Genomic DNA, 16308 nt, shown 5'->3' on the forward strand with positions numbered 1-16308 from the left:
ATTGGCTCGATCATTTGACTAAGAGAGAAACTGGCACTAGTCTGTTGCTTAGTACAGTTTGACAAACAATATGGCGTCCGTTGTTGATACATATCTTCCTGTGAATCTGTGAGGTTTTTTGCTTTACCCGTGTAGAAATTACATATCAGGGTGGATCATTGCAACCTTGTGTAAAGGAGAAGAAGAAACGGAGCATTTGAGGCGTTAATCTTCGTCAAGACCGTCGACAATTTAGCGAGCTGAAAATATCATGGACCACAAACGTTTGTTGAGTTGTTGTGTGGAGGTGTTGGATTCTTTCAATCCAAGAATTCATGGCGTTTTAGAACACCTAAATTCTTGTTTAGCAACTAAATTGGTAAGGAATCGTTCTTCAATAATACGGAAATCAGTCTGGGAACTTACTTTTTAATGTTAAGGCGTAAACATTTTGCGTCAAGGCCGAGTTTTCTTTTCTTTTTCTTGTTTGATTATTGCCGGCTAATTTGATCTCTGATTTAATTCTGATCTGTTCAGGATCTTGCTGAAAGCGATGAATCATTTATAACAGAAGTTTTCTCGGGATGTGTGCAGTATACCAATATTCTGAAGGTTTGTGAGACTCATGAAAACTATGAAAACGTATAACTTCCACTGCAGCCGTAGCTAGATACAAGAATTGTACTCGTTACATTGTACTTCACAAGCTTCCAGGTGGTTGGCATAAGTCGATGAATTGCTCTAAGGGCTCAACGCTGTAGAGAAAGAATGTATGTTAGAGCAGTCGTAAATTATCAATACGATAAAAGTTTGCTAATACAGGGTTTAAATTTCAATTAAGTTATTCTCTTGTGGTTTCATTAGGTTGTTGTCGATGCATATTATGCCGAAGTGGGCAAGACCTCCCTTCGTGTTGACAGAAATGTTTATACTGGTGAGTTTATGTGTATTTGTAGTCACTTGCTCTTGCTCCCTTTATTTGATTAGCATGTAAACTACACCTATATAAGTTTATTCAGCAGAAAATAAACAAGAGTGAATTGAGTAGATGTAATTTTTAACATTGTACATCTCTCTTAAATTTCAGTATTGGTGTATTTAGCACTGTACAGACTTGATGAACTTGGGATTGCACATTTCAGAAAATTTGTTGTGAGCCATGAAGCAAATAAAATGTTCAAGGTAAGGGTGAGAAATATTTGTAGTGATTTTTTTTTTTAAACACAGTCTACACTTGTTCAAGATATCGAGTGTAACTAACCCCTCACCCCACTGTTTGCTATGGCCATTTTACTGTTTAGATCTGTTATAAATCACATCAGAAATTTATTTCCTTTCCTCTTTCCAGTTTCTGTCATTCTTGTTCAATGAAGAGAACATCACAACATGGATGAAACATGAGGTTAGCACACACAACAGCTACATGTATAATTATCTTCACAAGAGAGATAAGTCAGATTAATGTAAAGGGGCTATATACAGCGTATTCACGGATGGTACATCGTGAGAAAATAAGCATGAATTTTTCAACTTCATTGCTCTTTATCATAAACAAATTGTATTATTTCTGTTGCAATTTACAATGACCTTGGTCTTTTACATGTATATAATAATATTACCTCTTTAGTATGTTGATTTGTAGATAACCTTTGTACTGTACATCAGGGAAAATATTCAATGTGTGGTTCCAGAAAATATCCATACCCCCCCCCCCCCCCCCCCCACGGAGGGTTATGGAAATTGTGAGGGGTAGGGGGGTCTGAAAGAGGTAAATTTCCGAAGGGGAGGGAGGCTACCAAAGGAGTTTTCTTTCCAGTGAGTTTGAAATGCGATTGAATGAACACTACCGTACTTTCCCAATTCAGGTAACCAAACCAACAGAAATGTTCCATCCATTGAGAAATAAATGTTAGATTCTTTGTCATATATTTTTCATGTTTCTGCCGACATCGTATGACAGACAGAAATCCTGAGTATTGTGTTTGTTGGATGTCAAGTTGAACAAAATGCCGACGAAGAGGTGCAGCCATACATGAACAATTAAGTTGATGATATTTTATACTTTGAAGATTGTGCTGTATTTAGCTTAAACGCAGCTCAGATGCTTTTTCCAGCATTAATCATGCCATCAATTAAAATGCGATTTGCACTTTGTTTATTTCGTTTGATACTCATACAAAATTATTCCCCCTTTCAGACTTGCCGTAACGAAGTTATCACATATTTTTCATTGTTATCCATGTAGTTAATAGTTTGCTTTAAGTGAACAAAGTCAATTCAAAGCCATTTGTCTTGAACTATAATTTATATGTGAACGTGGACGGCAAGGAGCGTTGTAATTGGAGCGGTAGCCAAGATTTCATTCAGTCTTTTATAGACTGACTGATCAATGCGTGTTTCTCGTATGAAATGTATGACAGTTCAAAAAACTAAGGCATAAAATGAATTTACTATCATTAACAAACTACAGAGACGAAGCGTATGACTTAATTGATGTATTCCTTTGGTGAAACAAAAAAATAAAGCGACATTCGGGAAACAGCTGTTTTGAAAAAAATGTTGCGTGACGACTTTACTGCGTGTGTAAAGTAATTCGATATGTTGTTTTGACCATGCATAAATTAAAACTTTGACTCGCTTATTTGAAAGAGCTTTATGTACGTTAAGAGATTCTTTTATGAAAACTTCCTTTAATGAAGAAAAAGTCAGCTGCTATGCCATTTGGGAGTGAAGCGCTTCTAAGTCAGTTGTTTATTAGTTTAAACACAGGTTCAAACATTTTAACATGACATGAAGAACGTGCCGCATCTGCAGTCTACGGTGAAAAAGTATGTCTTTCCCTACAATGTAACTATAAACAGCTGCGGCTAAATTTTATTACAATTAATGAGTTAAGTCTTGTTTTTTATGGATACGAAATTTCTGAGGGGTAGGGGGGGCCCAAGTAGAAAAATCATGGCAATTCCAGGGGGTAGGGGGAGTACTGTGAAGCCCCTTGGAATGGAAAATCCTTGGGGTAGGGGGTCAAACTAGAAAAAAACCTCCGTGGGGTGGGTATGGATATTTTCTGGAACCACACAAGACACAAATGTACATTTTAAGACTTAGCTCCTTTAAGTTGCATCAGTTCAAACAAGTATATAATATTTTTTTTCTTTTTTGTAATTGTTAGTGGTGTAAACATTATGAGCACAGCTATGTCCAAACAAACTTGATATCTCCCCTGCTGAGGCAAGTATTAATAATTTACTGACTATAATTGAAGGGGTGAGTGCAAAACCATGCTAAGTGACGATTTGGGTGAAAAAAAAAATTTTCGCGAAAGGGCTTGAATTTTTGCATGTGGTCTTCAATGTAATAGAAAAACGCGGCCCTGTATTTTTGTCGCTGGTTTTTGCTTCGTTTTCGAGTTATAACGTATGCAAAAATACTTGGCTTTTCCTAGCCATGTCTTTAGGAGTTTATTTGTTGAACAGCAAACAGGCAGACTGTTTATAGTGTATGAAGTCAAAATCAAATCTCGCAGCATATATAGAGCGGAAATCTGGGAACAGATTGTTTACATCGGCTATTGTGACGTGAGCACAACACGTGAATCGATCGAGCGGCAAACGAAATACCATCGAACTAAAAAGAGATGTGCCGCATTAGAGCTCTGTCAACTAATATCTTAAGCATTGTGTTAAAGTACCTTGTGTGCCTGCCTGGTGGTTGAGAGGCATCATAAAGCCTCGATAAACCCGTAAGTCATCAGCACGTTTTAAAGAATCAAAATGTGTTCTGAAACTTCGAAGGTAGCTGATATACCGTAATCGTGTTATCGGCGTTCGAAGTCAGATCGAGCCAGGCAGCAAAGTCCAAGAGCAGTTCTTGCCCAAGAAAAATACCCTCTCGTGAGTTGTGGCCCATTTGCCAAGCGTTGCTAGTGTCAAAGTTTGGAAAGCGAGAACTGGTTTTTGAGTGATAAAATTTGTCTTGTATCGACCGCCATGTTTTCCCGCGCACGAGGTGTAAAGAGCCTTCCCGGCATGCATTGCGATCACGTTCTGCTCGCGTTTCTCGAACTGGTAACTAGATTGTTTCGGCTTTTTTCATTTAAAGATAATAATGGCCAACAAGTAGCGATCGATTGTAACATAGATCTGTGATCCAGGTTGCTTTGATTTTATTTCATATCTGCATGATTTGTAGTGTTTTGAACTTCTGGGATCAGCGGACATGCAGATGTATGGAGACCCGTACGTTGCGCAGAAGGGTTAATTTGTTAAACTGTTAGGCGGTGCGTGACATAAAGCTACGATCGCGTTTGTCGAAAAATATGTATTTATCTCGTGATTTTTAGCCATTTAAGACGTTGCTGTATTTGGAAAAGTGCTTATTTGATGTTTATTTGTTCAGTGCAGATAGTCATTGTCCCAGATAACCAAAGTAAGTTCCAGATGTTAACACTATTTTCCGGCCGCCATATTTTACCTATTTAAACCTGAAATCAACATTTTTGAGCTTATACGTTGCGTGAAATTAACATTTTGCTGTTTTCTAAGTGAAATCAACATCCTTGCCGTCACGCGTTACGTGAAATCAACATTTTTACCTATTTAGACCTGAAATCGACATTTTTGGGCTTACACGCTGCGTTAAATCAACATTTTTCTGTTTTCTAAGCGAAATCAACATCCTTGCCGTCAAGCGCTAACGTGAAATCAGCATTTTGACCTATTTAGACCTGAAATCAACATTTTTGAGCTTATACGCTGCGTGAAATTAACATTTTGCTGTTTTCTAAGTGAAATCAACATCCTTGCCGTCACGCGTTAACGTGAAATCAGCATTTTGACCTATTTAGACCTGAAATCAACATTTTTTAGCTTATACACTGCGTTAAATCAACATTTTGCTGTTTTCTAAGCGAAATCAACATCCTTGCCGTCAAGCGCTAACGTGAAATCAGCATTTTGACCTATTTAGACCTGAAATCAACATTTTTGAGCTTATACGCTGCGTGAAATTAACATTTTGCTGTTTTCTAAGTGAAATCAACATCCTTGCCGTCACGCGTTAACGTGAAATCAGCATTTTGACCTATTTAGACCTGAAATCAACATTTTTTAGCTTATACGCTGCGTGAAATCAACATTTTGCTGTTTTCTAAGCGAAATCAACATCCTTGCCGTCAAGCGCTAACGTGAAATCAGCATTTTGACCTATTTAGACCTGAAATCAACATTTTTGAGCTTATACGCTGCGTGAAATCAACATTTTGCTGTTTTCTAAGTGAAATCAACAACCTTCCCGTCACGGGTTAACGTGAAATCAACATTTAAACCTTTTTTGACCTGAAATTGACATTTTTGAGCTTTTACGTTGCGTGAAATTGACATTTTGCTGCTCTCTAAGAGAAATCAACATCCTTGCCGTCGCGCGTTAACATGAGTCAACGTTTTAACCACTTTTGACCTGAAATCAATAAATTTGAGCTTCTATAAGTTGCGTGAAATTGACATTTTGCTGGTTTCTAAGTAAAATCAAAGTCCTTGCGGTCGCGGCGGGCCGATCCTTTGTTATAATAAACCGAGGCAAGACTTCGACTTATAACAAAGGCTTGGCTTGGCTATTATAACAAAGGGTCGGCTCTGTTTATCATAACAAAGGCCCGGCTTCGTTTATTTGAAGACCTCGGCGGGAAAAGGGCGCTAGGTATTTTAATCAAAAGTGAACTTTGTCGAAAACGCTCCAAATTTCCCATACAGTTTTGTTTAGGTATGTTTAACAATGTCCCGTAGTTTTTCCGCTAAGCTTCGCTTCGTTTTCGAGATATTGCGTATGCAGAAAAACCACTCGGTTTTCCTAGCGGCGTCTTTATAAACGAAGCAAAAACCAGCGACAAAAATACAGGACCACGTTTTTCTATTACATTGAAGACCGCATGCAAAAATTCAAGCCCTTTCGCGAAAATTTTTTTTTTCACCCAAATCGTCACTTAGCATGGTTTTGCACTCACCCCTTCAATTGTTTTGTATGTACACATTGTGGACAGTTGATGGATAATGTAGGCTGTTATTAGGAACAGCAGACAGACAACGTGATTTGTTAAGTTATTTGTTTCTAATTGTTTTGACTGTCCAGGTGGTTACCAGAGTTGAATGAGCTTGTTAAGGATTTAGGAGATAAACTAGCAAACAAACAGAAGCCACGCAAACCAAAACCAGCCACAGGTAATGTTCAGTAAATGTCATGATTGTGTGTTGTGGTCCCATAAAATATCCTTAAGTACTAGTCCTGCAGACATGATTTTTTGGGTTTGAATCCCCCACCCATTCAGCCTTACACTTTCTCAGGTGTGTCTACTCCCAAACTCTCCAATTTAAACCCTGGTTACTATAGATCCCAGACATTTGTTGAAATGGCCTTTTTTTCATGCCATTGCAAGCACCATTGGTTTCATTCACGTGATTCGAAAAAAGTGATCACATGATGATGAATTGAAATCATGATCATGTGATGAAAGAATCTCTGCCGTCAGAGAAGTTGCGTCACAGTCCATTTGCAAGTTTGATGAGCTTCGCACTTTCTAGCATGGTACAATCCAAGATTGTATGTTACAGAGAAGAGTTTGACAGATGCAAAATCTATCGCATGGATAAGATCTGCCTCGAAATTGGTACTTTTGAGGAATGTGCAATACATGTAGCTGTGCGGTGGTCATCTGCACCAAGAGATTTTGTCATCATCTGATCACTTTTTTGAATCACTTGAGTTAAACCAATGGTTATTATTGTTGTTGTTAGTTACTTTTAGTGTTTGTTTAACTTACAAGTAAGTATTTATTTGTTTTAGAACCAAAACCTTTTAACTTGACAAAACCCAGACCGAGAAGTGTTCCTATGCCAGAGAAGGTGAGTTGAGGTTTTACCATAAGTTCTAGACAACTGTTAATTTAAAAGCTCCTATGAACTTCATTTTGGTATCTTTTTGAGGGGTGGTAGGTGATAACATGTATTTATTTTCGTACTATAGTTGTCTTGGATATGGAGGGGGTTGTTAGAAAATTAAGTTATAGTGGTGAAGAAAGCAGTATGTACCCATTATTCTGGCTAAAAAAACCAATGTATAATAATCACCTGCAGACAATGACATGATAATGTAACAGAGATGTTTGTGCACATAGCCTGGTCGTCTAAGCCAACTTTTGTTTTGTTTTCAGATCCCAAAATTGAAAAAGTTGAGACAGGTAAGAATCTCGTAAGAGTACAAGTGTTCCCTGAGCAGTGTTTTGCTGTGGACGTTGACAACACGATGACAAAGTTACAGCAGTGAACTGCTGAGGGTTCAACAACTTCTCACCAGATAATGAAATAGTGAAGGGACAAAATTACCAATCATTGTCAACCTTTGCGATATAATAAATGTTGCTGTGTAATTACTGGATCATATCACCTGATGAAAACTAACAGTAAGCAGCACTGTTGAAACAATGTGATCTCATTAATCAACATCACAAGTGACTACATCTTAAGACAAGCATCAATATTTTATTATAATTATGCTGTATTGTATCAACCATGTTCTTAACTACAATAACTGTTTTCATGACAGACAGACAGTGTATATTGCAGTTACTAAACAAGTGTACAGTTTATTGAAGTTATATGTAAGAATTTTTTTCCTTCATGTATTTATTGAAGGTTCCTCAAAGCACATATCGTACACCAGTTGAAGAAGATGTCATTGCTAAGATACGGGAAGAAAATCGAAAAAGAGCTGAGGTGAGTGTTCAGCATGCAAACCCTCCTTACGTTCTTCATACACACTCTGCATACATGTTAGGGAGAATTGAATGATTAACCCTCTTGTGGACTTTTTATGCAGAGGAATTGACTACATTTACCTGCAATTTTGCTATAATTTCCTTTGTTTTGTTAACAGGAGGAACTTATTAGATCTTCAGCAAGGCAACCAGCCTGTGCCAGCGCAGAGAAGTCAGACAAAGCCAAGAGAAGAATGAGAAGAATTATTGACGAGGAAAATTCCAAGTGAGTGGCTTTAAAGCCTTATGAAATAAGTGAATGTGTAGCTTAAAATATGGTGATTCTACTGATATCTTATGATGTTTGACAGATGCAGAGTTCTGCCATTTGTAGTTCTCTTATGTGACCTTACTCTAGTCTAGATAATTGATTTTTTTGTTTATTTATTGTTTATTATGGTGGCTTCATTTCGTAGATTTCTATTGTGAAGAGTATGATTTTAACCTGAGGGAGGCTGAACACCTGAAACGTTGTTAACTATTAAAGCTGGAACAGTCAATTCATCTTCATTCTCTTTAATTACACATATCTAATAATGAATAAATGGATGTAATACATGTAATAATTATTAAGGTGCAATTTTATTGATCAGAGGCAACATGTACAGACTGCACAATACAATGTACTGCAGGTACTTGACTATAATAATAATAATAATAATAGTAGTAATTATTATCTTCATTATTATTATTATTTTTTTTTTTTTGTTTGTTTGTTTTTCCACATGTAGATTACAGTTCAATAAAGTTAGAGCTCAAGAAATGCCTTCAACTACGGTGAGATATACATGTACATGTAATAACTGGGTCCTGTTTTTGTGGCATTCCATTCCCAATGGGGATTCAGAAGACAACACAGGCAAATTGAAGCAAAATCAGGGAATTTGCGTGATGGTCTGACTGTACTGTGTTACGTCGTAAAGCTTTAAAAACAAACATTAGACGCTCTGTGGGTATATTTCAGACAAGATCAAAGTTGTCATGATTATCATTAATAAGACTACCACCCGAGAAATAGAAATTACGGTTTGTGAGTTATCCCAAGCAGAGAGAGAAACGTTGTCACGCTCTGAACAGATTCCTGAGGAAAAATCACGTATATTGAAGAAAAAAAAATCTGTAAAGTGGAAGCCTCCAACAGCAAGTAACTGAAGCCTCAGTAACATAAATTGTGACAAAAAGAGAAGGGCTTACATACATGTATGTGTAACTAATTTGCAATAGTCCAAACAAAACCTTGTTGCCAGTGACAGGCCAAGCGCTAATTAATGAATAATCAGGATTGGTCGAACATGGGACATCTTTGCATGCTGTGAATGGCTAATGCTATTTGCACATGCGCGAATTTGCTTTAAACATGTTTATTCATGCCTGTCCAGTTTTGCTGATACAACCAAGCAGTGTTTGTGATTTGTGTTTCTCTTTTTATTTTATTTTATTTTATTTTTTTTATTTTAGAGTGGGAACATTCCCATCAAGTTGAATGCGGCAACAATCATGAGGGAAGGAGTATTATTTCAGAAAAAAGAGGAAGAAGAACTGAAAAAGTACGAAAATTTGCATGTTAATAATTTGAGACTGTGCAATTACCCTGAAACATTCCTCTAGCATCCACTGATTGCTTCTTCTAATTTTACAGACTGTCAGAATATGAGAAGGGAGGGCGAGATGCATCAGAATTCTTAAAATGGCAAGAAAGCGTCAGAAAGGTAATAGATTTGTATTCCTATTTGTATAGCCACTTTGCAAGTACGAGAAATACGATTACATATTTACGCACCAATAGCAAATTCGTTTAAGTCTGTGAGAGGAAATTACTGTGAATCTTCGAATTATCGCCTCCCCTCAAATAAGCGCCCCCTTGGAATAAGCGCCCCTCCTATCGGCCCAAAATTTAAACTAAGTGCCTCCTCTCTCCCTGGTTTATATAAGAGTGCTGAGTTTTGGTCGTGTTCAATCACAAGCAAGTGATTATCGACTCATTCAAGCAACTGCGCATTGACCGTGGTAACGGATGGTAGTGAAGATCTGCTGATTCATTGCCTAAAGCCCAACCAACCTTATGCAGCAAGGATAGATCGGCTAAAGGATAGATCGGCTAAAGAGATTGTAATAATTATACGTAGTTCTTCAAGAGAGACAAGATCCTTCTGAGGCCTCTGAGGGACTGACAGCTACATACACTACCAAAAACCTGATCATATCTGACCACGATTTGGGAAAATTAATTAAGCGCCCACCTCGAATAAGCGCCTCCTTCGAATAAGTGCCCCGCGTCTTCTTCTAATTTTGAAATAGGCGCCACGGATTTACGGTATTTGTGAGTAAAGGGTAACGATTAAACTTGCGTAGTAACTTGTTTAATTTTTGTTAAATCTATTTTTGTGTTTCTTTGTAGAATGACTTGGAGGCTAAGCTGGCAGAAATAGAGAGAAGAAGATTGGTAAGGTTTTTTTTGATACGGTGTCTTAATCGAAGTTCGAGTGATGTCCTTTCAACAGAAGCTTACCTTATCGGTAAATTTTAAGTTCGACTCAAATTTACAAGTTCAACAGATTGTCAACAACTGCATCCCAAATTAATTTCTTTTAAGTATTTACAGTACTTACCACAGACGAATGTTGCACAACAAATTTGCGTAGAATGCTGAATGAAACATCATTGCATTGGTGTAAAACGTGTGCCTTTTCACTTTTTATAGGAAGGAAAGTTGAGCTATGAAGAGGCCATACTTGCCAGACAAACGATGATCAAAGAAAACCAGCAACGGGTCATGGAAATGAAAGAAGAGGTAGAGATAATGTCATTTTGAACATCTGAGAGTTGATTCCAACAAAAGAAAATTGTACGCTATTCGGCTATATACGTTCCTGGAATTTGATATTTGATGGGTTTTTTCCTAATACATGTAATCGTAGCCTGGGTCGTTTCGATAGTCTCCACTGACCGAGAGCCTGGAACAGACTATAGTTATCGTAGATTTCAAGACTGGGATTTCAGAAATCCCCTTCAACATAATGATTCTTGAAATAATATTCTCCTATAGCACGGCATGTTTGAAAATAGCGGAAACGCCTCAAGCCTCGTTGCTTCAATTTTTGATTCAGCTAAATTTGCTTTCTGGAGCCTTTTTAGCAAACAATACTGTTTCTAAAGCTTTTTTGACATTTCGCTGTACGGCTTGCTTGCAATTTTGTTACACTTTTTGATGTACATTTTTCTCTGTTGTCAGACCAGGGACATGATGCAAAAGCATTTTGAGAGGAAGACTCGAGAAGGAGAAGAAATGAGGTTTGTGGAATTTTTCCCTTTATATATTTGAAGGGACTGTATGCTAGCTCAAGCTCCGAACTTTACTGCCTATATATGTTTGTTACGCGCCAGAAGTGATGGTTTCTTAACTGCGTACAGCTTGAAGGACTATACTCTTTTAATGTGACATTGCGTGTGATCTTTTATAGAAAACTTGTTGAGCAAACTATGATGGAACATGAAAACACGAAAGAGGCTCGAAAGAAACTTCAAGAATACAAGCAAAAGCTGGGTAAGACAAGAAGTTGGGTTTCTTGATAAGAATTTAACTCTGTTGGTCTAGATATAGAGTTTATTTTCTGCATGGCATCCGTTTAAAACAGTTCTTCCAAATAAAAAGGTTTGTCTTATTCATCGACATTTCAGTTCAAGAAGTCAGCAAGGAAAGTCAAGAACTCATGCGTAAAGCCTTGGAAGAGGTATGTTCTGATTGCCTTTTTCTTTCTTTCTCTGTTGTTGTTGTTGTTGTTGTTGTTGTTGTTGTTGTGTTTGCTTTGTTTTTGTTTTTGTTTTGTCATTCGTCCTTACTTCATGGCTGGTGGGATGGGTGGATGGAGGAATTTGAAATTTAAAATCAAAGAAATACATTGACTATTTTAATTTTACAGGCTGAAGAGGAGATGAGACAAAGAGTGGCGCTGATTGCTAAGATACGAGCCATAGAAAGTGTGCCAGTCATTCGCTTTAAGGTATATTGTTATTTATATTATTTATTTATTTATTTATTTATTTATTTATATTATTTACATTGTTACTACTCAAAAACCATTAATTGAAGTTAGCTAATCACACTGCAAAGCCTCCAGAGTTCCACTGATCCGTCCTTCAGAATATGGCGCATTTTCCCGCCAAAATTCGCTTCTAGTTTACCAGTAGCCGCTCAATTTCCCACTAATATCTTCCTCGTTCCGTCGACTGCCTCACAATTTCCCGCCAAAAGTAGTTTACTCCACACTTTCCCGGAAAAATATGCATTTTTTTCGCTGAGACGCATTGACGTCATTTTTTTGTGTGTTCTTTTTGCAGCACGTGGACATCACGGAAACGTCAGGAGCTGGTCTTCTCAGTGAGATGTCCATAGCAGAGGTGAGCTGCTCGGTTTTTAAAAAAGAATTGTATAAGAAGGCTATTCACAGGACCTTGTCATTGTTTCTGGGTGGCGAGATGACCTCATGATGACCCAAATTCCTCCCTCCGCGAGCACCTTTCGAGGCCTGGCCAAAGTCACTGTGTTGTGTTTTTTTGCATGAGACTTTCCTTTCACCCTCTGAAGTAAACGGAAACCAGCGAATTTTGAGATCAACTTTTGAGATAAAATGCTGGGGTTTCCTGCTATAGACTTGCATTCTACCATAAGGAAAGGAAGAATTTTCTTAGTCAGTCCATGCTGCACATGCAGCGCAAACCGGCCTGATTTAACATACATACCTTTTGTAAACCCTTCTCTATTTCATTTCAAAGATTCAAATTCACAGTGAAACTTTTATTTCATGGTAGTAACCGACTAATGTTTTCCTTCCTTAGCTGCGAGAAAGGTTGGCCTTACTTAAAATTGCCGAGAAAGAAGACGAGGAGGAAAAACGAGACACTATACTTAAGTCCAAAGTGGTGAGTGTTAGTGGAGAGCGATAAAAAATAAAAACAGGGCGTCAAACAGGCGAATGTTTGAGCCAACCAATAGCCTCACTAGTTCCCCTCTGGTATTTTTGAATTTGTCGTCTGTTCACAAAGGATTTTTTTCTCGGACTTGTAAGAAGTAATGTCATTGTTTTGGACTGTTTTAACAGAAGAAAGATCAGTTCCTGATGGACACCTTAGAAACTATCGCCAAACACCGAGCAGAGAAAGGAAATGAGGCAGCCATCCAGTGAGTGATACTTTATATCTGATTATATGACGTACGTCGCCAGGACCTTTCGTCGCTTTGGGCTGGAAATTTTTATTTCCCTAACATTAACGTTGAGACATGCGAAATACCCCAGTACATACAGTGTAGTAATACATTTTTGTGATGAATTTAGACTTGAAGGAAAGAAGCGAGAAAAGAAACCTGAGATTAAGGATCCAAAGTTACAAGAACTGCAAGAAAGGCTGGAAGCTAGGAAAGCGGGTAAGTGAAATCCGAGAAGGCTTCTGTCAGTTTTCTCGCGTAGTACTTGATTTATAAAGCCAAAAATGTAAGGCATGCATTAAGTAAATGATGGGGAATGGTTGTGAAGTAAGAAAAAAAAAACGCGAAAGGTTTACTTTCTTCCGAGGAACTAACCAATAGAAACGTTTCGGCTATGTGACTCGTGCAAGGTGTATTTCAACCTCGAGCCCAGGCTCTCTCGACAAGGGAGGCAAGGGAGAGAGAGCCTGGGATTAAGATTGGGTGTATTTACGCAAAACAAAAGATTGTACATTGCACGGTTGTAGACTTCCCAACATAAATCTTGCTTTGGTGTTTGCTGGGCTTCATGACCATTTCTCCCCCGTCCGAGTTCATTGCATCAGAGTGACACTTAATGCTTTGCAATAATCATACAGTATTTACAATGGTAATTGAACTGAGTGGAGTGCAATTTGGTCTGAAATCATACGCGTGATTTCAAAATTGAACGAGCGCGCAGCGCGAGTTCGATTTGAAATCACAAGTATGATTTCAGACCAAAATTGCACGACCCGAAGTTCAGGTGCCACTTTATTAATTCCATTTTGAAATCGCACAATTTTATCGCCTTAAATGTTAGATTCAGTAGCCGGCGTTAAAATAGCGGAACCGGAAACGGTTTGACATCTCATTTAGTATGCAAAACGATGTCATGTGACAAAAACTCATTCGAGCATAACACAGAAACAAGCAGTTCTGAAGTCTGAACGAAAACAGTGTACTTCATGCATCAAAGTTCAATTATCGTCCCCTGAATCAATGATGGAAGACCTTCCTTTTCTTCTGTGAATGAGACTGAGACTTCAAGTTGTCTTTGGAGAAGGAATTCAAAGGTGCAGCTAGTGTAATTCTGCGATGGATTACTTTTGAGTTGTGAAACTCCCGCGAGTGCACAATGCCCAGTGGATAGTTTTTCTCTTTTAAATACCGTTCAATGGCACTATGCATGATTTTAAGGGATTCCAGCTCGTAAGTATCTCCGTTTCTTTTTGTGACCTCGGCGTAGAATGTAATACTGAAGACCTTGTCAAGTTCTTGCGGGGTCGTTTGTTTCAAGATATTTTCAAAATGGCGGGGCACCAGCTTCGGAAGACGTTCATTCATTCACTGTTTTGTGGAGCGGGGCGTATTTTGACTACGTATGTTTATTCACAGCGACAGAGTTGAGCTCTTGTATTGCTTCGTTTGAAACTACCGGAAACCTGGAAACATCTACCTTCTTGAGATGGCCCTGAATTTGTTGTGTGGTTCTCGTTTGCTTGTGTTTTTTGGACGGATCTTGAGCAGATGCTGAAGAAAAATCGCCAGAATATTCGTCAAAATGGACACTGAATGTTGGAAACTTCCCGTAAAGTAGGTCTTCAGCCTGAAGGAGCTCATAATCGTCATTCAGAAACTGTAATTAATTAAATTCGTCAAATGTTTTGAAAAACAACCACAACAACGACAAAGTTTTAGCGATAAAAGTTGCAAAATTCGCCACACAATGGCTTTTTGTCTTTCATTTCCTGAAATTTTATTGCATACTTTAAACTAACCTTTAAATCTGATTGGTTGTTTTGTCTTACTATCCTATTCTCATTGGCTGAGAAAAAGATGCGATTTAGAGCAAAAAATGGTGCGATTCGTGAATAAATCGCACTGCTGAAAGCCAATCAGATTGCAAGGATAACCAGTGATTTCAAAATGGATTTAATAAATACTTAAATTCACCGTACCATAGTTTTGCTTGTTAGTTTTTCAACATTTCTCCATTTTGGTCCTTTTCTTAATTGCTTTTTGTTCTTTTGTTTATCCATAGAACGAAAGAAGGAAAGTGAAAAGCTGGCAGTTGTTCCAAAAAAGAGCTCAGCTAGAAGACAAAAGGCTCTGCAGACAGAGAAGGTTTGTCAATTTATTTTGTAGCATCGAGCGCCGACTGACAGCTTCTTTGACATTTATGGCATGTTTGACAAGGTGACATTTACACTTTATATAACAGATGTCGGACAGGCTGGTGAAATTTTCATTTTCCTCGCTCTCGAATCTGAGGGTTGTTTTTATGCTTTTCGCAAAGTGAGAATTCTTGCATGTAACTACTCTCTAATTAAGTCCGTGAAATTGTGAGCACAAAGTGGTTCATTAATTTCCACAATTCCTTTGTCTTTGTCTTTTGGGCGCGATACAAGAGGGTAGGGTAATGAGAAAACAGGATGCGCCTGTGGACAGACTAGTGGAGTATACGGGTTGTAAAGTTTAACAATGACGTTGAATTTTTTTCAGGCTGCTCTAGAGAAAATGAGATGGAAAGAACTTGAGCAAACAAGAGAAAAAGCAGCTAAACTTCGAGGAGATGGCTTAGCGAGTAGAAACTCTGCAGGCGTCCGACCTGTAACAACTCTGAGGTGAGAAAAAGAACGAAGCAAGGAGGCAACTGGGATGGAAGTTATACTTTATGGTAAAACGAAGTTAAAATTTCGATTACAATTCCTGGGCTTATGGACACTTGTTATTTTGTAAGAATACTTTTTTTTATGTACGATTCCGTATTGAGGCTGAGATTGGCGAAGTTTTTGGAATAGACTATGGGATATGCCCAAGGCTGGGATTTATTTAAGAACAGTACAGTTTTTTGTATCTTTATGTTCACATTGGAACTGAATTGCGTTTCTTCCCACAAAAAAGAGTACTTGGCATCAGTTCCTTTAGGCTCTACCCGAGAGAATAGATAAATAATGGTGAAAGTTTAGAATGCGGGTGGCGGGGGAAGAGGGATGGGGGGCTTGCCTTCGATGGACTACCATCCTATCCAGGGCGGACAATGCCCTTCGCCATATATTGCTACAGTAATCGGAGTTGAACTTCGTTACTGTTGAACTGACTGTTATACTTATGATATATGAGAACTGATATGTTAGCTTATTTTATAACATGATTGTTTTCTTTTTCCAGAAACCAGCGGACCACAACAAAGATTGCATCTTAGATACAACTACTATTACAATTATTTACATTCACTAGAACGATATTTGCTTCCCGTAATAAATTGCACAGCTTCAACGTTGAAAAATGTAATGGG

At 38.0% G+C, this 16308-nt stretch overlaps 1 protein-coding gene across 1 annotated transcript; it reads left to right on the forward strand.

Moving 5' to 3' along the window:
* The first annotated feature begins 36 nt into the window (after window positions 1–36).
* Window positions 37–16299, forward strand: LOC110052443 (cilia- and flagella-associated protein 99-like). The gene is made up of 27 exons (XM_089285849.1): window positions 37–358; window positions 517–591; window positions 844–913; window positions 1067–1161; window positions 1328–1381; window positions 3152–3210; window positions 6106–6194; window positions 6817–6875; window positions 7184–7210; window positions 7665–7745; window positions 7906–8012; window positions 8518–8563; window positions 9245–9333; window positions 9426–9495; window positions 10185–10229; window positions 10488–10577; window positions 11019–11077; window positions 11248–11330; window positions 11465–11517; window positions 11707–11787; window positions 12125–12184; window positions 12623–12706; window positions 12886–12965; window positions 13120–13208; window positions 15052–15134; window positions 15513–15634; window positions 16182–16299. The coding sequence occupies exons 1-27, from the start codon at window positions 251–253 to the stop codon at window positions 16213–16215; spliced, it is 1992 nt and encodes a 663-aa protein (XP_089141975.1). The 5' UTR covers window positions 37–250; the 3' UTR covers window positions 16216–16299.
* Window positions 16300–16308: the final 9 nt, after the last annotated feature.

This window comes from Orbicella faveolata, unplaced genomic scaffold, assembly GCF_042242905.1.
Source record: "Orbicella faveolata isolate gen_17 unplaced genomic scaffold, um_ofav_v1 contig_1, whole genome shotgun sequence".
Taxonomy (NCBI): Eukaryota; Metazoa; Cnidaria; class Anthozoa; order Scleractinia; family Merulinidae; genus Orbicella; species Orbicella faveolata.

Bases quoted from the DNA above. Each gene is read 5' to 3' on its own strand.
- LOC110052443 (XM_089285849.1), top strand. From the start codon at position 251: ATGGACCACAAACGTTTGTTGAGTTGTTGTGTGGAGGTGTTGGATTCT. The intron at 9,334-9,425 runs GTACGAAAATTT...CTAATTTTACAG, and splicing joins GAGGAAGAAGAACTGAAAAA to ACTGTCAGAATATGAGAAGG. The intron at 12,966-13,119 runs GTGAGTGATACT...TGATGAATTTAG, and splicing joins GGAAATGAGGCAGCCATCCA to ACTTGAAGGAAAGAAGCGAG.